Source organism: Gambusia affinis, linkage group LG03 (assembly GCF_019740435.1).
Source record: "Gambusia affinis linkage group LG03, SWU_Gaff_1.0, whole genome shotgun sequence".
NCBI classification, from domain to species: Eukaryota; Metazoa; Chordata; class Actinopteri; order Cyprinodontiformes; family Poeciliidae; genus Gambusia; species Gambusia affinis.
The window spans coordinates 9,347,112-9,370,267 of NC_057870.1; the positions used below are offsets into that span (position 1 = coordinate 9,347,112).

The following is a 23,156-nucleotide window of genomic DNA, read 5'->3' on the forward strand; positions in this document are numbered from 1 at the left end:
TACATTAAAACGCTGACCGGATGGCGCGACGTCTTTACATTATAGAGTCGGGGAGTGGCTGATACGGCCTGTCTTGACAGAGAACAAGCTAAAGTAATTGACATCTAGCTGTGGCCATGAATCAAAACAAAACGCCGTCACTGCTTAAAATGCCGCGTACCGACTTGATAAAGAGACTTTTAACACAAGGTCTAAACACAGCTTCACAGGCCTCCGCCCTCTGGCCGGGTTCACATCAACGGTATGGTGTGTGGTAGTGACATTGTGTGAAATGTCACTATTTTAGTCTTTAGTTCCTATGTTAACAGGTCAGAGCTTGCCGTCTCCATCAACCTTTTTTAAAGCGATGGTTCAAATTTCCTTTAAAAAAACGTTGATGGATGGAGATTGTCTCTGCCTCGCCACAACATGAAACTGCCACCACCATCTATCCCCTGGGATAGCATCTGTTTAGGGTTATGTACAATGTTTGTCTTACACTATATAATGTTTTGGTCGCAGGCAAGTGACATTTTGGTCTCCTCTTAAAGAAGACGGTGACCAGAGTGCCTTCGTCTATGTATTTTCTGTGTCGCCTATGCCTTTAAACAAAACAAATGGCAGCTTGATGGAGAAACATTTCAGATTACGGTAACTATACAAATAGTAATTAATTATATTCCTCTATTTTATGTAATGAGTTGCATAATTCCAATGCTGCTGATTGAAATTTTAAATCACTAAAAAGATGCAACAGTTCTTCCTCACAGATTGTGGGGCATGTTTCACCTTCCAGTTTTCAGGCGTCTCCAAAATAAATCACGATGGCAAGCTGAAACAATCGAAAATGAACACTATTGACGACAAAATTTTGATCATCTGGTTACCGCTCTAGAGAAACAGTACCAATGAAACACATCTGCCTTGATGAAACAACCTTGTGCATCCCATAATGATGCAACACGATGCAGCTACTCCGCATTGCTGAGGATTGTGGGGGGGAGTGATGGAGGGAGCAAGATCTGTGCTTTATGTTTGCACACAACACTAACAGGCTCCTTCTGCCTGAGGCAATGGGAGATTTGAAGAGGGGAATCAGCGCGCCTTCAAAATTATAAGGCTCATTAAAAATTTACACATTATTGACTGTATTTAAAACATCTTTTCCAGTGACTGTAAAGAGCACTTAAATTTAAGAGGTGCTGCTCTGCAAAGGCCATAAAGTTGCCTCAGAAAGCCTGAAGAAAGCTCGGAGTGGAGACTTTTCGTGAGTATGTATAAAAGCACAGCTGAGTTGAGGGAATGGTGAGAGATGAGGAACTGCTTGTAAACTGCTGTCAAGATATCTAATGTGTGACTTTAAAGAAGGAGCATAACTATTTATGGTTGTGTGTATGGCTGTCTGAAGTGTATGTAACTACACAGAAATAAATAGTCAAAAAGGGTGCCACGGTTTGAGTCGCCCACAGTCCCGTCCTTATGTGTCAGTGTTTTACGGACGGAAAAACTTTCAAAAGAAGACTCCCTGTCTGTGAAATGAATTTTAATGTTATTACAAAAACGGCAGCCTGTGATCTCAGCAGGCATCAGGAGGTGGAGGGAGGGGTGGGAGTGAGTCGCTTCGAGGTGCAATTTATTCCAACCTCTGAGCCTCACCAACTTGAAAGTGGGCTTCAAAAGAGCTTAGGATTACCAGGAAGAAGTCGTGAAGGGGGCGCGTTGGCCTGAGCTCCGACACATCAAAGATTATTGATCATCCGACTCCCAAATTGCGGCGGATTCGCCGAAAAAGCTTCAGTTTCCCGCTTTAAAACGGCCCGTTTATTGTTCTTATCCCACAGCAGCGACAAAATGCGAGCAGCAGCTCTGTTTTGAATTTGCCTCCCTGTCTCCGGCGCGGTGCTGCTTTTTAAGCGGCTTCGGTGGAGGATGGCGGCGCACTTCGCTTCCAGCTTGGCAAACACCTCATCTGGCCCGTGCCAAATCTCCCCTCTCACCACACAGGCACACCACGGCGGAAAGGAGTCTATAAATTGTTTATTTACAATTTGCTGTGGAAATCCCCGGCTCTTGACTGGGATAAATAATTCAGCTGTTTGATCTGAACACAGTACAAAGGTTTGCTCTGTTCACTCCGAGGCCCAAGGCGGAGGAAGCCGCAAGCGTGCGCAGTCCACATGGCGGAGATTTCGGGAGCTCTCCTCCCTTTCCTCTGCAGCTGTCACTAACTCTCTGGGCCACGTCTTCCTCCTCTGTGTCTGCACCGTGTCGGAGGAGCGGCCTTTCCTCTGTCTCCTGGGACGCCCCCCACACAAATAGCAGGAGCTTAGCCCTCGTTGAACTCCTGCTGTTGTTTCAGGGGATCCTGTCTAGTTAGAAATGTCTCTCCGGGTCACCCTCGCTCGCTGCCTTGTTGTCCAGACACGACCCTCAGAGGCAGATTGTCCAGTAGTGATCAATTGCTTGTGTCTCCATTGCCGTACACATGGTAGAGAGAGTTGGAACAAAGGCTCACGAGTACAGAGAGTGTAGAAAAAGAGAAGGATAAGCACAGGAGGAAAGTTGAGTAACAAGTTAGAAAACACAGTATGATGGTACCTTGTGTTGTGCAGGGCGTCAAGTTTTGGAGCGCTCCTGGTTTGGTGAGATGACTGACTCCGAGGAACGTCTCCCATGCGATACCATATTCCCATATTGTTTATCTCTCTGTGAAAAACATCAAGATGAGAAGGAGAAGCTTGTGTAAAGTTTGTAAGCTTAATAATAGAACCCTTAGAAAAAAGGGAAAAAAATCAGGATCTATGAAGCCAAGAAAATTTAGTGACTGATTTCATTCATTTCCAGTGACTATCAGCTCACCCTACACAGGTGTAGTTAACAAGCTGGTACTTGGATTTGGCGGTGATCTGGATGTCACATACAGCTGTCTCGGCAGCCTCACGAGTGCTCATTTTCACACACAGCCTCCTCTTCCTCATGGCAGCTTCCTCTGATGAGTAAAGTCATGTACATGTGAGCATGTCAGGAAGGAACTAGTGTATATTCACTTCTGTGTCCTCAGAGCTTGGATATATATATAAAAAAAAGAAAAATCCCAAGTGACCAAGAGACACCTTCAGTGATGGAGAGATAATATATATGTATGTACAGAGCCTTGCAAAAGTATTCAAACCTTTCAACTTTTACAAATTTTTTCACATTATAACTAAAAAAAACTCTAATGTAATTTATTGGGATTTTATATAACAAACCAACACAAAGTGCTTTTGTGTAACTGTGTGGATTTTTCTTTATCTTTAAAGCTTTTAAAAGACATCTGAAAAGTGAACTGTACTTTTGTTTCAAACCCCCTCTGAGTCAATACCTCTGAAAATCAACTTTTCTGCAAAATTTACAGCTGCAAGTCTTTCAGGGCATGTCTCCGCCTGCTTTGTTCATCTAGACAATAAAATTATTGCCTATGTTGGGTGTTAAGTGTCTGCAATCGTCAGTTTTAAAGGCACAGATTCTTGATTGTATTGAAATCTGGGCTTTGACCGGGCCTTTCTAATACATCAATATGTTTTTGCTCTAAACCACTACATTATGCTGTCACATTGTGAGGATGGTGTTTGGGATTACATGGTCTAAAAGTTTCATTTTGCTCTCTTTTGCTTCATGCTATATTCTCTACAAGGTCTGTCGCAAACAGGACTTGTTTTGGTTTTCTTTTAGCAATGTTTTTCCTCTTCCCAATCTCCCATAACGGACAGATTTGTAAAGAGTAGAAATGTTTGTCCCTTCAATAGATGAGCTGAGAGTTACCAAGGGACTGTGGATGTTTCTTTGATTAATTCTCTCTTTAACTGGTCTGTCACTAGATAGTCAGCATTGGTTTTGTACATTTTTTTTAAAGCTGTTGTGATCCATTTGTTGATAAAAATTTGAAGTTCTATGAGATGTTCAAAGCTTGGGATATTGTTTCATAACATAGAATGCTGTGTGTCTACTAATGGTTTAAAAAATAAAGTAAAAGTATTTATTGCTTAAGGTCTTCACAGGGCAGCTGGATTTTACACACTGGTGGACTCTATTAACTTCTGGTTCTCAGTTATGCACAACTTTGTGTTCGTCACATTAAACCCCAACGACACACATAGAGGTTTGTGGTTGTAACAAGTAGGAAAAGAATTTGAAAATTAATACTTTTGCAAGACTCTGCATATTTATAAAAGTCCTAGTTATGCATAACCCAAGAAAAGGAAATTGTCTTATCTATGTTTCTGGCTGACTTACTATGCTCTAAGGGAATTGACTGGACAGCGGAAAGGCACAAAATATGCGTGCAATATTATCATTTTTATCATTTCTCTAGGTAAAATGACGGACGCAAGTGAATTCTCCATCAAGTTTAATGCACGGCAGGGATTTAAACTTGATATTCTGGATAGGGATTCATACATAATGCCACATGTATACATTAAACATGGATTCGCGCAAAGTAATAAAACATTAAATTACAACACAGCCATAGAGGACATAATCTTTTTTCCTCATTCTGGCAAAAAAAGGAAAAAAAAAAACATTGCCATGCTTTTCTATATTGCATTTGTGCCTTGCTCATTTATTTTCTCAGCAACACAAGGAAGTGCTGTGTAAATGCAATGATAATAAAAATAATAAACAAGCTGTCCTCACTCCACACACCAAAATATTATTACATTTTCAAGGCATGGATGAGGTGAGCGGGGTTGTGGGGGGGAAATACGTAGCACTCAAAACCCACTAAAGCATTGGGGAATGCATTTCATTAATATTAGATAACCCCCATCTACTGGTCCTCTCCCCAAATAAATACATAAATAAATAAGCCCCTCATAAAGAAAAGCCCAGCTCCAGCTGAGATAAACAATGACTCATGATTCTCCTCTCTTGTACCTCCAGGGCAAAATGTTTATTTTATTCCCACAGTCTGCCATAAATTAAGCTAACCTGCACCCATAAAACATTTACTATCTCAAGCAAAGTTGCCCCTGAGGACCCCCCGCAAAAGCTGGTCGGAGAGAGTGCAAAAAAAAAGAAAAAACAGGAGAAGGAGGATGCCTGTGGTTAGTATTGACTGCTTACTGTTTATTTACTTTTGTCTAATGTTTCTAGCACAGGTGTGAAGGACTCTGGCAACGGGTCCTTGATGTCAATCAGCTTCATATCCACAACAACTTCAGGCTCCTAAAACCGAAGAGAGGGTGATAAGAAAAAGAAGAAAAAACAAAACATGTTTTTGCAAATTCATTTTTTTAAAAACAAGATATGGATTAAGCAGTGAGAAGAAAAGGTAAATAAGATTACTAATATAATAAAAGATCATAGAATCCCTAAACAGAATGGTTTGCAACATGCCTAATAATTGCACTATAGGAACTTATTCTTGGTCTGAGAGGAGCATCTGTGAACTTCCAATCATTTTCAACCTTTCAGGGATAGAAGTTGTGCAATGATGGGAGACAGACCGGGCACTCTGATCAACAGAATTGAACTAGTTAAAAATAATCAGGGGGGCTGTGTAGTTGACATTTTCAAGCATGACTCTTCCCTGCCTCCCATTACATTTTCATTTTTTGCCATAATAAATTGCAATAATACACAGCGGCAGCAAGGAGTGGGGCGAGCCAGGCGTGACTTGATGCGTCCAAAATGCCTGGATTACACTCTCACAGCTCCTCGACTGTCATTACCATTAGAGGCATTTTTTATTCATAGTTTTTACACTGACGTAAGGAGGGATATGGATGAATGTTATTATAATGCATGAAGCTTCTTGTTTTTTCATTGTTTTCCCCCCTTTTTTTCCAGGAGATTTTTTCCTCCATCACAACCTGACAATAGAAGGCTATCTACCTTCAACCTAGAGTATGATAAATCACAAACTATTTACCTCCCCCTCCAAATAATTCAGGAGCTAATTTTACAGAATCTGTTTTTGTCATAGACAATTACAGTAGGAGTTCCAATGACTGGCAGACAAAATAGCCTTTGTTGATGGTTCTGTCATGTTTTATTTGCGTCAAAGCCGTTAAAACAATGTGGACGGACATTTTAAGATAATACGCAGGAACTAGGGAAAGGCCATTTGCATGCTATATACTAAACTGGGGGCCAAATTGTGCTCAGCCTGCCAAGTTGCCTGGCTTTTAGAGGACATACAGAAAAAATATGACTTGATTAAGTCCTAAAATTGAGCTGATGCAAAGTAATAAAAAAAATTCAGGTTTTGTTTACAATGCTGTCTGCATTATCCACCTGCAAGCCAGGGAAACTTAATTAATAGACAGCCAATAGCATGAGCTGGGGTTGGACAGGCTGGTGGCTCTGGCGCTGTAAGCAGGTGTATTTATGGCCACAGAGCAGCTGACAGCCAAGCAGAAACACATCAACTCTTGACTGCAGGCAAGCGAAGGGTCCAAAAATGACCCAACCACATTATGTGGAAATGTAATGTAAAGATCATTTTAGACACAGAGGAGTCATGGCTGCTCAAATTGGGAATTCTATATATGGGCTTAACTACACTGAAATTGCTTTTTGCTGTACAGTTCTACCCCCTCCAAAAGAAAGAATATTCACATTTATAAGTTATAGAGTTGTGTTCAAAACAATAGGAGTCCAACTTGATTGAAGTTATATGTCTATATAGCAGCTAACTTGTTGGTGTAGTGGAGTAACAGAAAACCAACAGACCAAGCAGACCATGACATGTATGCTGTTGATTCAGTGTTGCAGAGTTGTTAATTGAAAGCAACATGTTCAACGTAATAGCAGTGTGGAGCTCGACCAGTGATGTCATTAGGATGGCAGTAGTGTTTACATATATTGGTTAAAATGCATTCCTCTAAGTGAAATGGGCAGTCCCAGATTTTTTTATCAGAAGGAAAGGAAAGTTTAGGCTGCTCAACTAAAAGAAATTATCGTTAAAATGTCAAACGATTTAAAATGGAAGCCTCTATTTCAAAACACAGAGGAATAGCAAAAATGGCAGTGACTCATGTGATTGTTTAGGGTATGGGCCTGCAACCTGTGGCTCATGAGATTTTACACATGCTTTTAATAACTAACCACTATTAAGAACCTACTAATGTTTTTAAAAGTAGATATAATAATAAATGACATTTTTTTCAGCTTATCAATGGAATTATTGTTTCCAAAACAGAGAGGCATCCAAAGTTACCAGTAATATTTCCATTTCTAATTTTGTTGTCGGTATGTTTAAAACTACTCCTTTTTTTATTTTTTTTAAAAACTGTAATTCTCTTTGTGTGTTTTCTTCATTTAAAACTCTAAACAGAAATAAAATGGTGACTCTACAAAAAGAAAAAGACAACAAATCTCCTCTAGTAGCTATTTATGAAAAAAAGTATCAGTTGTCTTTTATCAAAAGGTCATGTAATTTTAGCAGCTGTATGTTTTATTTAGCAGGACTGTGGGTTGCCAAGGTAGCAGACCCTTATCTGGGGCAAGTAAAGGTAGTCAGAGACCTGTAACAAATAAGGAGCTCCTTTGAAACTCCTGAAGAAAGACAGTACAATATAAAGTGTCACTGATGAAAACAAAGTTGATCTTTTTTGACCAAGGAACAGCAGGCGGTTCCCTTAGAAAACTACTGAATACTCAACTCAAGTCACAGGATTGTGTGAAGCATCTAGGCTTAGGTATCGTGATACGGGAATATTGGTAATTGTGTAAATAGGTCCATTTATCACAAAGACAGTGTTTCCATACATCAAAATACATGAAAGTGTGGAGTCATCTTCAGGTGAAGAGGAAATACTTATAGATTGACATTATGGATTGCCATCCCAATCGCCAAAGTTTTCTTTTTTTTTCACCTCATACAGACCGACAACCAATTTGAGACATTTCGCTTCACAGTTGGATTTGGAATCAACAGAATGCGATATAATCCCAATCCATTTCTGCGTTTCTAAATAAAACCTGCGACTAGGATTTCAAGCTTTACTCACTTCTTGAAAACACACTTTGAACACTGATGTGGGTGTATCTTTCAAAAATCATAGTCTGGTGGTAACAATTTCCTCCACAGGGATAGTGTTGATTGAATAAATTGGAATAGTTAAAATGCAGCTCATTGTTGTTTCATGAATAAACATAAATAATATCCTCGGGAGGGCATAAAACAGGAAAAAAATATCTCACTGCGGTAATATTCATTTCAAATATGCATGCAAATCCATTATTTGTAAAAACTTCAAAACTGTGCTGCCAACGCGGGGCTCCATTTTTTTTTTTTTAAAGTGGTACTTTCACTGATCAAAGTGCAAAGTGCATTAAGATATTCCACCAGCGGCGAGGTGCGCTAATAACCGTAGGCAAACTGAGAAGCTCTTCTGGAGGAGGAAGGAGAGAAGTTTGCACGCTTACAGTTTTCCTGGAGAAGCAAAGGTAGCGAGTGACCTTGGATTTGAATAAGCCGTCCTTCCACAGGTCGGCGTCGGAGCCATCTGTTGTTTGTGTAACCTATGTGGAAAAAAACAGGAGGGGAAAAAAAAACAAGGAGAGAGAGAGTGAGAGAAAAAAACACATGAAGGAGGTGGGATAAAGTTAATGTATGTATGCCATGGGCGTGCTGCTTTTGCCTTCTTCCTTTGCATACTAGCCTTAATTAACGCTTGCCTACACTTGTGCTCCATCTCATTAGTGCTCTGCGTGGGTAAAGTCTTAGCCTCCAAAAAAGGTGGCTAAAAATACCATCCCTTGGGAGCAGGCTGATTAAAGATGCCCTGACAAGAATCTGCTCTAATAAGGAAACCAAACTTCTATGTGCTTCACTGATGAAGCTGGGATTACATTTGCACCATTTTTTTTTTTTTTTTTAACATAAAGCAAACCTAGAATAGTTACAATAAGCAATAAACAGGTAAACTGAAAATACCTGCAGCATCAGTTTTTTTGTTTTTGTTTTTGTAATTTACAGAAAAAACTTTTAAGAGTAATAAATTACAGTTCATTTAAATCCACTCCTAACCTGCAAAGCAGAACATTCATTTTTGTAAATAAGCAAAAGAGTCACTTTAAGGAAATAGATTGCATCATTCTGACAATATGTGAGCACCATAAGTCAACCTCAAGGTCCTACACTCCATTGCTATGTAAATGTAGGCATGCTTGGGCAAAATAGTAAAAAAAAAAAAAAAAAGCTGTAGACTGCATTACAGAGACTCTTCAATCGTTCGAGCAAACATGCTTGGCTGAAACGTCATGTTCCATTGGCTATCACGTGAGAATCACCTAAATAACTGCCAGAGTTATTTTCTAAAGGGATCCTTTACAAAGAAGAGTCAATCTAATGAGGTTCATTCAAATGAAGAAGTCATAGATCTCTGCACCCACCCACACACATTACCCTCTTGACAATAATGATGAATGACCCCAGTGGCTATAGGCAGGGGGGAAAACATGGTGTGGGGAGACTCATCCAAAACCGCTGCTGACTAGATGGGCTGAGAGCGCTAACTGGAGTCGGGAACGGAGACGGATCGAGGGAGAGGAAGAGAACGAGGAGACGACGAGCAGCAGAGAGGGATCGTTCGGTGTCTCCAACGGCGGTACCATGAAAGGTCCCAGAAGGAGCCCATACATCACCAGCCTCCCTCTTCCTTACAAGACAGCCCGTCTTGGCCACTTTTTCCAGGTCAGTGGCCAGCACATCCTGTCAGCGTAAACAAAGGGCTCGCTTTGTGAAACCCAAAGTCAAGCTGAGGAGTAACGAGGCCACGGTCCTCCGAGGAGGCACCTCAGGCTTCACGCTGGCAGCAGGGATGAGACGCAGCTTGAATGCGAAACACCAACCGCTGAGCCACAGCCACAGAAACATACAGGATAAAAAAACATGAAAAAAGTCACATTGGCCCTTTTCTAACACCCTTACATTTACTTCTGTACAGCTTGATCATTAAACAGACTTCAATAAGAGGAGTGTCACATGTGTGATAAGAGACATCATCGCTGTGATATTGAAATATGTCATATCATTTGATTTAAAATGCAAAGACAGAATCACCTGCCACTTGCAGTGATCTGAGAGCCCACCTGTGAAACATGTCTTGAGGGGATGATTAATATTGCTGCTGTATGAAGCATCTCTGGAGACAGACAATGCCGGCGAAGAGCTGCGAGGCACTAAGAGGCACGGCTGTGAATTCAAAGGTAAAGGCTTGAAATAAAAAAAAAACAATCCCTGGAGAGTGAAGCCAGGTGAAAAAGAAACGGGACAGGTAGAGCAAATCAAACACTCCCTTCAAAGAAGAATTTGACAACATGGAAAATAAAATGCTTTACATCCTATCTTTGAACTGAAAATAGGAATGACACGACTGAAGATGTGCCATCTTTTAATCTCTCAAAGTTCAACAGTTTCCTATATACACCATTGGGAGACTAATATTTTTTTTTAGATTTTAGATTGCATTGATTCATATATTACAATGATTGCTGGAGGGAAGGTCAGTTCATCCAAAAATTTTAATTGAAAGTTTTGAGATTACTCTCCTCTTAAGAAAAATATTTATGTTCATTGCACGGCAGGTGATGCAATAAATCTTGGTCTTCCTTAACTGTCCAAATGTTTTTCACTCTTAACTTGTGTAATCTATTATAGAGTTTCTGTGTTATGTGACCTTCTCTCTGGGCTATGCAATGTTTTAAATTCCTCGCTGGCAATTAGTATTGGCTGTCCTAAAGCTGTAGAAGTTGCTGAATTCGTATCCCATAATCTGCATAAATGGCTGTGTGTGTAATTGCTATAGTCATTGTAGGAGAAAGGAGTAATGTGTGATCGGAAAAAAAAAGAGTAAAATACACATCATGAATATGTTTACAACTTTCTTCTGTTGATTCTTGGTTTTTTTTATACTTTCCTCCTTTATCTAGACTTGGTGTTGACAAAAAGTTACACTAAAGAGAGAAAGTAGTTAGATCTTCTTCTGGTTCTTTTATCACTTTATGTACTTGTTTAACTTTTCTGTGGTTTTAAAGTTTTGTCTTGTTTTAGCCTTATGTTCCACATAAACAACAAATACCCAACGGGGCCTTCACTCAATTGTAATCTGGATGTGGAGGGATACACATCTCCTGTCTGACTACAGTTCAGGGAAGAAGAATGTATGATTTTATCCAAAAGTCTCCAAATACAATGGAAAAAGCTGCTACAATTACTACTAGTTGCTTCAAAAAAACCTCAGAAGATTCACCACAGTCTGACTGTCAATAGCAGGAACGTCACTGAGTTCCAGCATCAGTGATGTGTTGTACAGCAAGAAGTACAGACGAAAGGTAAATTTTGAAACATTATCAAAATGTGTTACGTTTCTGAAAAAGAACATACTTTCTGTCAGTTTTGTCTACATATGATTAACAAGAACTGCACCATGAGCCAAATTATTGTGTTGTTGTAGAACGGAGTAAACATGCAGCTCAGTAAACTCCTCCACCTTTAAACATCATTAGCATGACCAAAAGTTCATTGGTTGCTGTAGTTCAAATAACCAATAAATCATGAAACTATCCAAAAATTATAAAATTACTATAAAATTACTGTAGTCCTGAACATTATGATTGAGTAAAATGGGATGCAACCTTCATGTAAAATAGAGTGAATTTATCACATATACATGGTGTATTTTATCTATTTGTCAGACTTGGTATCAAACATCCTGATTAGAGCATCGTCAAACTTAATTACCATTGAAATTAACAACAACCGATGCAAGTTAAAATGCAAATGTAGCTGTCTGCCTCTAAGATTCACGCAGCGCCTTGCTAACAATTCAGACAGAAGCAAGACCATAGCAAACACCACAGAAGCCTTTGGATCAGCAGATATTTGACCATACTTCATAGCAGAAAACACATGAGTGGAACCTGTCGTCAGCATTTTAGCCAGCAAATGACAACAGATTTATGTTTGTCGATGACGTCTGACCACAAATAAAAATGTTTGAACCGCTGGACTGGGTCTTGTTTGCTGGAATCAGGGCGTGGTTTGTCCCTCGACATTCATGGGGCTTCGCATTTCTTTGTGGAAGGAGATCTTTAAACACAGGCATGTGCATAGCTAAACTAAAGGTCTGATAAGTTTCCAGAAATGTTCATGTTTGAGCTTAGTTACTTATACAAAATAAAGGAAAAATAACCATATTCTGTCCAACGGTCCATTGAACAAAATCCAAACATTTTTCACCTGCAAACTATTTTGCAGCAAAAAAATCCAGAAGAAGAGAATCTCAAGATACAATGGGACCTGTGCCATGTAATAAACACAAATAACTTTTAGAGGAGCTCTGTGTGGTCTAATCAATTTAATTTGTCTTTTTTTTTAGAATACTTAAATGGTGGTAAAACATGTTCTTTAATACTTCACTAAAGTTTCACCTATCCTAATAACACTAGTGAGGTGTTAAATAATGAAATTACCTAGTAAAATGTAATTAGTAAGATAATAACAGGTAAAACATTAAGATGAGAAAAGTCTGATCATAAGTGTTTAATAGTGGTATAGTTCCAGTGAATATTAATGCCTTATTTTTTTCTATAGAAAAGGAGCAAGCAATAGAAATACACTCTGACAGAAGAAAAAAAAAAAAAAAAAACCAAGCAGAGACTCTCACTAAAATTTGACTCAATTTCACAGTTAAAAATGAAATTGAATTTTGAAGATACAAGCTTTGGATCCATTTTGGACCTGGAATGAGTTCTTTGACTTTTTATAGAGAGTAAATACTGTTCAAAACCTACTCAGCTTCTAAACTCAGAAGGCTTTAGCAAAATAAACTGAAGAGAAAACCTGAAAGAGAATTCAGTTAAAGTTAGCCGATTACTTTGGATTAGCTGAAGGCGCTACATCATTAAAGGGTTTAATTTTTTTCCCCATTGTTTGACTGTTTAAGGCAGAGGTCTCAAACTCCAGTCCTCGAGGGCCGCAGTCCTGCAGTTTTTAGATGTGCCATAGGTACAAAAAACGCTAGAATCAAATGGCTTAATTACCTCCACCTTGTGTAGATCAGTTCTTCAGAGCCTTAATTATTCTATTCAGGTGTGGTGCAGCAGAGGCACATCTAAAAGTTGCAGGACTGCAGCCCTCGAGGACTGGAGTTTGAGACCCCTGGTTTAAGGGAACTGCAGGTTCCAAGTTGATACAATCAACTTTAAGTGGATAAAAATTTCTAATACAATGCCGTCACACCACATGTAAATGCATGAAGTCTCATAACATAGAGTATATTAATGCTTTATGCCCCAATTAGCTATTTTTTTCTCTTTCAATGGGGTCCAAACCTTAATTAGTAGGGTTCAAACTCCACTACATTATTATTTGCAGCACAATCTTATTTAAGATTATAGTAGTTGTAGCATTTAATTCCAAATTCAATAATAGTGAAAGAGATGCTTTTGTGGGAAAAGCAACTGCGTAACTGTAATTACTTTAAGAAACCAACCAGTCTCTGCTGATATAAAAAATAATGAATAATTCATTATTTTTTTATTTTTTTTTTATTTTTTTCAATGTTCCAGCCCCTAAAAGTCAAATTTTAACAACACACAGGGATCAGACTTGGTCATATACTATGAAACATGTAATATTAAAGGAAAACAATTATGTTCTCTCAGTGAAGACTAAAATAAAAAAATAACTTCAAGGGGCACGAGAACACCTTTGAAGAGGGTATTAAAAATCTAAGGTTTCTATGACAAAATCTAAATAATAATAAAAATCAGCTTACATTACTATTGTTGAGGTTTGTATGATTCTCCATAGTGTGGCATTTAGCCTGTGTGTTGAGAGTTTAAACAAACTAGCAATTAGTTGAGTTGAAAATAGGGGTAAGAATTTGCTGGCACAACCTGATTGTGTTGTGAACTTGTGAGAGTCTGCTTGTGGTGTTTGATGTCGGGTGGTGGCTGGTACTCCAGCAAAACTCCTGATCCCTGTGGAACGGTGTTTGATCTGGGCCCGCGCTCCCTTGCGCTGCATCAACCTGCTCAAGTTCAGAGATGTAAGAGCCCCATGTCAGAGAGCAAAAGAGGTAATCTGCCCTTTGATCTGCTATGTAAAATGTGCTCAAAGTGCGGGGAGCAGTCAGTATTAGGGAGGATTGTGAAGATTTTTAGTATTAAAAAAAAAAAATATATATATATACAGCTTAATATCCTGACACCTCCACTTTTTAATGTTGGATAAGCGAGCCAATATGTAAAGATGATATTTTTGTTCGTCTCTCAAATCAGCAGATTAAAGACAGTGTAGTGTTGCTTAAAAGATGTTTTAAAGACATATTATACTAGAAAGTTACATCAAAACAGGTTCTCGAGGGCAAAAAAGTGCGTAGGGGTTTGTGTATAAAGATTTCAACATTTACTGATCCAAAAATATGCATATGAGAGTGTCTATGCTTTCCAAAGTAGGGTTGCTGTTCTAGCTTCATTTTTCATTACCATCAGTATTTATGAAAATAAAGAAAGCAGTTGTCATTTCTGTTATTTGTGCTTCTTGATCAAGCGCTTATAGTTTCAGCATTCACACAAAAATTAGCCTCAAAATATTCTATTCAACTTCTAAAAACTCCCAAAAGTGGGATAATGTTTTAAAATTATTGGTACATTGGTATATTAATAATCTGTAGCCTTGAAAAAATAAGAGCTAATGCACATTGTCTTACATAAATGAAGTAAATACATGGAAACTTATAAACACTTAATGCTAGTCCTTGGCCACACTTACACTTTTCTAAGTATATTTTTGCAGACTTAATCTACCACACAAAACTACTGAAATACCCATTCAGTAAGAGAATTTATGTCAGGTTTACAGACTGATAATATTCCAAAAAGTTCACTTTTTAGAGAGTTGTTACAGATTTTTATTGTTCCTAAAAATTCCAGTTGCATTAGAACAAGAGATAAAATGTTCTGTTTGGCTATGTAAATGTTCAAATTAGCTCTGAAAGATAAAAACATAGAAGTGGGCTTAAACAAAACAAAAAAGACATAATGCTTCTCAGCAAAGTGTAAAATTTACTGGACCTCATAATAAAGAAATTAAAGTTTGATTAAATATCTGCTGCCAATCTTGCTTTTCTTCACTGCTTTTGATGGCACTTTAGATAAGAAAGCAAATGATTTTACAGGATAGACCACCACAAAATAATAAATAATTGTAGAATGAAAATGATGGATGTATATATATATATATTGCAGAAATAAAAATCTGAAAAGAATTTAGTACGCATTTGCATTCAAGCCCTTTGACTCTAATATGCTACATAAAATCCAGTGTCACCGACTGCCTTCCTACATCCTCTAATTAGTAAACAGAGTTAACCTGTGCTTAATTTAACTTCCTGTAGGACCCAGCTGTTCTGCGAAGGCTTCAGAGGTTTGCTAGAGACCATTAAAGCAACAGCATCGTGAAGACCAATGAACACAGCAGATGAGTCAGGAATAAAGTTGAACTGGAGTTTAAAGCAGATTTAGGCCATAAAAGAACATTCCCAACTTTCAACAGCAGTTCAGTTCATCATCTGAAAACAAAAACTTTGGGGCTCCAAACTCAGAGAAACACGGCCATACACTGACAGGCACTGCAAGGACAGGATCGATCAAAAAAGCAGCTCAGAGGTTTATGATAACTCTGAAGGATCTGCAGAGAACCATAGCTCAGGTGAAAAAATAATTAGTTGACATGACAAGTGCTCACAAAACCGACAATGATGGAAGAGCGGCAAGAGCAAAACCCTTGATAAAAGTAAGCAAGGTGTAATATGGTTTGCTACACATTACTTGAGATAAATACTTTTCACTATGAAACACAGTAGAGGTACTATCATACTGTGGGAATGCTGATCTTCAGCAGGATGGATGGCGTTAAACACAGGGCACGACTGGAACAAAAGTTATTAGAGGCAGCAAAAGGCATGAAGCTTGGAGAGAGGTTCATTTTCTTGTAGAAATATGACCATAAAACACAACCAGAGCTACAGAGTGCCATACAATCCCAGTAGAGTAAATGTAGTTTGATGCTACTTTTGCTGGGAAATTAAAAACTGTTGTATTTTCCAAATTCTAATGTCAGAGTGATATGTTATTTTAAAAAGAAAATCTCCGAAATTGACTGATCTCAAGTGTTCGATAACTTACCTAACTCCTAACTCATCTCTAACAAAAATACTTATTTGGTTGGATATGCGTACAGTAGTCCAACAGCTTCATATTGTTCACTAAATTTTCTTGGTGATATTTTTAGAAAATTGTGTCGCTTTCAGTTTGGAAACTGGCTTTGTTTCTGTGGATGTGTGATCATCCATCACTTACAGATCTACACTCCCACCATCTTCTTCTCAAGTCAGCAGAATGTGGATTCACTTTTAGATTGTAAACTTCCCTGTACTGCCCCCCCACCCAGAACGGTATTTGCACATCAGCCAAAATGTATTAATGCTTTACGGCGCTGCAAACAGGGGGGGAAGTCTGATGGGGTTTCTTTCTGTTTGTCACTATCCTGTGATGTGCATGCAGTCTTCCTGCCTGTGGCTTCATTCTTATTCCACCCACCATCATCTGCCAGAGATTCCAGCAAGCTGGGTGTGTAGGGTGGAGCAGGAAGAGATAAGAACTGGAAGAAGGAGGGACTGCGGGCATGGGGTGTAAAACAAAAGGGGTCGGAATAGGAAGAGAGAGAAAGAGGAAGAGAGATCTGCCCCTGAGCTTGTTTGGAGTTTTGTTTAACTTTCACATGCTCCTCTCTTTTCAACTTGCACCAACTTGATCTACAACAACAACAATAAAAATCAAGTTGAACTTCAATACTTCACATCAGGGCCCGCTTTTGTTATTGTGAGACTGCTGCATGTTTAAAACAAATAGAGGACAAATTGGAATATTATAGGATTGGGCCAAATATCATTAACAATTTACCTGTGGAGTAGTGATGGCAACAAATAAACAGGATTCCCTGAACCATCAAAGCAAAACTCTATAAATAAGTCATCTAACAAGTCAACTAACTCATAAGCTGCTAATATTCTGACTGTGCATTATGACATTCTGTGGCATGTGACCGTGTAAACGGTCACCAGCGCTTGCAATGTGCAACAAATTGTAAAACACATGCAATTTTTAATCAGTTTCTTTTGTTTTAAGAGGAAATGTATCATATTAAGTGCCGGCAAAGACTTTGTCACCTTACTTAATACTTGATTCACTATCAAAGGCACATGAATGTAAAAATCAAGGTCAGAAATAGAAAATGGGGATAAATACACCAGCTGCATGATAACTAAGTCAAACTCAGTCCTGAAACAAATTAGTCTGACATAAAATTACAACTTGTTTATAAAAAAAAATAGCACAAAAAATGTGTGAAAAGGGTTCATTCAAAATCCATCAAATTATGCTGAAGAAACAATTTTTCTTAATTTCTTCTGCGTCAGTTTTGTCTTTCACCAAGAAAAACTAAAAGTCCCCTAACATCTTTGTCAAAAACATACATTTGAAAGATTCTGAAAAACTCTCTGCTATTTATTTGCAAAAAAAACAACACAGAAGATGTTCCTATTTTCCATTGTTTGTGGACAGTTCAGAACCATGGGTATTGTTGTAGACAGCCTAACAATAAGGCATTGCAGTGTAAAATTGTGAGCTTTCCTACAATTTAGCTATCACTGTCTACTTAGTCTCAATTTCTTGAAAAATAAAAAGATATTAACAACAAAAAACATCAAGCGCACTTGGTGGGACTTTTAAAATCTCTAATGGATTTCACAGAGTTCAACAGAGCTTTTAATAAACATTAGAGGTTCATGGACAGCACAGAGCTTATATTTTTTATAAATTTTGGAAGGAATTCCACTTTTCAACTCTGGTAGCTTTGACCAAGCCACTCTCTGCAACTCCTTCATTCTCAATGACCTTCTAACTATGTCTGCATTTATAGTAGTATCTTCAGGGGCAGATAAAACACAAGTCAAATTATTCAATGGAAATCACACTTAAAAACAACACAAAACACAAGTGATATGACAGCATGTAGAATTTTGGAGGAGAAAATTAGAAACAGACTTCCTTCAAAAAAAGAAAGCAAAGGGTTCACTTTCTTTTTGCCACTTTGTCTCTTTGTATTTTGGAAAGTGCCGATATTTTTCTTTTAATGTTTTTGCTGATGTTACATTATTTTTGTTGTAATTTGATATTTGCTTAGAGCATACAACAGCAAAATGTTTCGTTTTCTGACTTGATTATACTCTTTTCTTCCCATAAGGCACATGGCACAAGATTAATGACAACAACTGTGATAATATCTCTAATGAATCGAAACATTGTCGATTTTAAGTTGGAAGAGCAAACATCTTGCCTCAGGGTTCACACATGGCGGCTGTCACATTCAATACAGTGATGAACACTAACAAACATCCATGTCTTACTTGTCACTAACTTGAAATTTGGACTCTTTGATCATGTAAAAACAACAGCATTAGACAGCTAAAGTAGTCTATTTTACTTTTTTCTCAGAATTTAATTTAAAAAGAACACACAGTAAGACATTTAAGCTAAATGTTACATTTCATAAGCTTGAATTGCAAGTATTGCGGCATAACACAAGAGTATTGTCAGCTAAAGGAAGCTAGCTGACAGCAGATTTGGCTGAGGTACGAGAACAGGTTATCTACAGCAAGCTTTAATGTTCCCAGCTTGTCCACCTGTCCATGTGTCCTTGGGCAAGACATGGAGCCTCAAGATGCTCCAGATGGCAGCGGATAACTTTGCATGGCGTCGCTCCTGCCATCAGCGTAAGTGTTTGTGTGTAAATAAGTGATCACAGTGTGGAGAGGATTCCTCCACAACGCTATCCTTGTTCTAGGTGGTCTGCACCTTTCATAGGATTTTTAATATCCAGTGACGTTTTGTAACAAACCTCTCAGGCCTTCACAGAACTGCTTACATAAGAGCTCACATTACATACAGGTAAACTCTGTTTCGGTACTTTCTGATCTAAACTGGTTGCACTGGATTTTAATAAAGGGAATTGAAGGAATTTTTGGATTTTTATTTGTCATAAATTTAGAAACCCATGTATCATTTTCCTTCGATTTCAGAATGATGTGCTACTTTGTGTTGGTCTACCACTATTCTAATAAAATACAATAAATTTTGTGGTTATAATTTAACAGAATCCAAGAGATTCAAGGGCCTGGATACTTTTTTGAGACAATTTTCTTAAATCATCACACTATCCTTTCAACACAAATACAACTGTTTATGAAATAAGAGTAAAGAAATGCTGAAATATTTCTATTAGCCAGTGATGAAGAGTTATTATCCCTGTGTCGTTCCTTATCCAGTTATTTAAGATCATCTTATAGCATCTCTACTCACAACATAGTAGCCGTCAGGGATTTTGGTGAGTGAGCTAACTATTCCGACTGCAGAGATGGGGTCCAGCTTGTTGCTCTCCTCAGACATGTTGGAGATCTGTTAGAAAAGCAAAGGAGCATCAAAATGCAGTACAACACTTTTTTTTTCTGGCACAGGCAAACTTTTTCTTTTTTAATCACATTCATTGATAAGGAAAACTTGTAAATTTAGCAATAAGTACAAAACCAAATGTACAAAGGGTGAAAGAAAATGACAATTACATCTTTGACAATGCTGACCTGCAGGAGGAACGGGGGGTTTCTTAGTCTAAATGGCTACATTATTGACTTCTTGATGAGGCCTATTAGGCTCCAGAAGAAAAAGCGGGCGCCTAATCCGGGATCAAATGACAAGTGAGACCAGTGACAAAACAGCATTCGGAGACCACCGTCTGACTTCACCAAATCGCAGATTAGGGGGGAGCGATCACATATTTTCAAGGAAGTCCCGATCAATTGCTATCTATTTCTGTCTAAGGGAATTTTTGCCTAATGGATATGCAAGCCTTTTTACTGGGTAAGTGGCTTTGCAAAGGTTCTCTTATGCAGTTTTATTAGATTAGGTCTAAAGCGTTCTTGCAGTAACTGACAAAGTTGCAGCATTCAATCTTTATATTTACAAAATCCATTGCAATTAAGCTGATCAAATTAGAGGATTTACTCCAGAAACATGCTGTCTCGTTAACAAATGCTAGATAGCTGTACTTATTCAAATGAAACCGAATGGCCATTTAGCCAATGGGGTGAAAGATATCTTTATAACATTAATTTGTTCAAATTAGTTAGTTTTTAAGCCCAACCCAAATCAGTGCTTAAGGACTAAAAAAATCCCAGTTAAATTATATATGAAAAAAGAAACTTAATGCCCTCTCCTCATATTATAGAAGTGTCAATAAAATTGCCATATGTGTAAAGTGGAGCTTTTAGCAAGATAACTGTTAGGTCTATAATAGAGGATTAGAAACCCTCCATATTAATATAAATATTTTTAGTAAATAAACTTGCAATTAAAGAAGAAAGCACAACTTTAACACAGTGTAAATAATATTACAATGTGTTATTATTTGATCAAACTGATTGTGTAAGTATTTGATTAACATTTTAATTCTGGTCATATCTAAAGTTTTTGTATGTATGGTTAGATCTCATTAAGTTCATGTTTATGTTCAGGCAGTTAAAACCCTGGATGCTTTCTTCTTGTAACAAAGGTATAACTGAGAAAGTTTAATGACAAAACAGTACAATAATAATCAACATTCTAGGAGGTGTTGCTATTATTGTTGTTAGTTAATGCAAGTATAGTGTTCATTCACATTCCTAAAGATATGTAGCAAGTCCACTTACATCCACAGTCGAAGGTTATTTCCACGTGCACCCGTGACTCTAACCGGAACACAAAGGTGAGGCTAAACACCTAAAATATAAATTACTTTTAATTACCTATAATATTTACCTTTATAAGTGTAAATCTCTGGTATTTGCCTGTTCAGCTCGACGTTGCCTCAGTGTTACGAAGCTTCAACACTTCCGGGTGTCGCATTTTGGTAATAATTAACCTGAAAGTCCACAGAGTGACATCACAAATATCTGCTGTTCGGTTCAAAGTCTTTTTATCTATTTATCTGCATTACGCACCAAAAACTAGAAAAAACTAGTAAATGGTTCAGTTTGATTTGTTAACTTCTAGGAGTACATTTCTTTGCCATTTATTTCTTTGCCATAACTTATCCAGCCTAAATATTTGTATAACCACATTTGCGGCTGTCTTGCACTTTGACTCTCATAGATGCATCCACGGGTCGGGGCCTCCTGACAGCTGCGTGTCTCTCTAAAAGTTATCACATGTCGTTGCTGTAATCAAATAAAAGTAAGACAGAGCAATGTATTTACTTAAGCCCTTACATTATTAGCTAAGTCGTGCATCTCCCTGAGCGCAAAAGTTAAGAGCCTCTTTGTAGGCTCTCTAAAAGACCAGCAGGCAACAGATGCTTCCCCATCATCAGGTTTATTATTTCTACCATCACTACACCAATGATACCATCTTTCAGTTAATTAAAACCTGAGATTTGCTGCTCTGTTCTGTTACATGGCGCCATATGTCGGTGGATTGTTTCTTCTGCGGCTAAACACTGACAGCTGAACTTCTTTACATTTCTGATGTGGTTTTTTTTCCCACTTTTTTTTCTCAATGCATATGTTTCAGGAAAAAAAAAAAAACATACACATGAATGTTTGTTTTAGATACTGAACGAGATGCAGGGCATCCACATAGAATCAGCCATACTTTTTTTAGATAGATAGATAGATAGATAGATAGATAGATAGATAGATAGATAGATAGATAGATAGATAGATAGATAGATAGATAGATAGATAGATAGATAGATAGATAGATAGATAGATAGATAGATAGATAGATAGATAGATAGATAGATAGATAGATAGATAACGGAAAGATGAAAACAAGAAAGGAAGCAAAAAAAGAACAAAAGGAACGATAAAAAAATGAAACTGGAGCCTGAAACAAGAGGCAATCTATTCAAACCCTGAGACCTACTGTTGTTTGAAAGTTTGCTGTTCCCAGCAGACAGTACAACAAAAATACACCCTCGGGTCAGAATCTAATATGGCTAACACATAGGATGTCCTAGCAGAGAAATATACTATTTTATTAGTAACTAATAATTTATTATTCTGTTTCTCATTAGTGCCATGTATTGTAATGTTTGATGTCTATTTGTAATCTTATTTTAGTATTTGAAAAACATTGCTAATAGTAGTTTTCACCACAACATTGGGCAATTCCCACAGGTTTTCCGTCTTGTAGCTGGAACCCACTCATCTTTCATGTGACATCATTCCTGGATCTGAGTTTTGATTTTTGAGACACACTGAATGAGGCATTGTTCATGTCATCTAAAAGCAAAACAAACAAACAAACAAAAAAAGAATTGTATGAATTGAAATCACAGGCGTTGAACCTTTCTTTTGTTTGATTTCACTTTCTGGTGTCTGAAACTGGAATTGTGAAGGCAGGTGCAGTAGTGTGCTTAAAGTCAGACTAATTCAGGAGTGACTGGCAGGAAAATATTTATGGAGATAGCGCCCCGCTGCCAAACCCCGAACCTCCGATCACACCCAGCAGCTCAGTGCTGCTTATCATCGCTGATGCTGCTTTCTGTGGCAAATGATTGGAGCGGAGAAAAGTATTTGATGAAAGATTTCCTTTTGCAATAATCTCACTCCTTCGTCTGCGTTTACACCCCACGTCATCACCCCCGCCCTCACACGCACATCATCCTACCAACACATGCTACCATATCAAGGTGTTGACGCACAACGGAGAAGCGCGTTGAATTTTTTGGCACAGTTGAGAGCAAAAGAATTCAAAGGTGTCTGTTGAAAGGAATAATAACAACAACAAAAATAAAAATACAACATAGACACACGTTTAATCTGGTTTGGAAGAGAGGTGCACCTGCTAAAATAATGGTCTAATTATGGAAGAGGTGATGAAGCACTCGTTGGGAGTGGAGACATCAGCAGCACATGCTAACTGTGAAAATCATCAGCTTTTACAGTGTTTTTAACGGGCGCCGCCTCGCACGCGGAGGATTGCGGGGTAAGATGAATGATGGCTGTGGCAGATTTCTGCAGGGGAGCCACCAGCGGGAGGTGCAGGGTGTTACGGCTGGTATTTTGAAAAGATTCATTAGCGCT

General features: G+C 38.1%; 1 protein-coding gene across 6 annotated transcripts in view; it reads right to left on the reverse strand.

Annotated features, from left to right (window-relative positions):
- mvb12bb (multivesicular body subunit 12Bb) overlaps positions 1-20,979 on the reverse strand; it is a 45,802-nt gene extending 24,823 nt beyond the window's left edge. For 4 of the 6 annotated variants that reach the window (XM_044110799.1, XM_044110798.1, XM_044110796.1 and 1 more), the window contains exons 1-6: positions 20,890-20,979; positions 19,399-19,494; positions 8,395-8,490; positions 5,097-5,187; positions 2,839-2,968; positions 2,578-2,685 (exon numbers count right to left, since the gene is read on the reverse strand). In XM_044110799.1, the coding sequence (XP_043966734.1) occupies positions 2,578-2,685; positions 2,839-2,968; positions 5,097-5,187; positions 8,395-8,490; positions 19,399-19,485 (512 nt within the window). In that variant the 5' untranslated portion in view covers positions 19,486-19,494; positions 20,890-20,979. Of the gene's footprint in view, positions 1-2,577; positions 2,686-2,838; positions 2,969-5,096; positions 5,188-8,394; positions 8,491-10,062; positions 10,146-19,398; positions 19,495-20,780; positions 20,825-20,889 lie in introns of those variants that run through there. The other 2 variants (XM_044110795.1, XM_044110797.1) reach the window with 2 other exon arrangements.
- Positions 20,980-23,156: the final 2,177 nt, after the last annotated feature.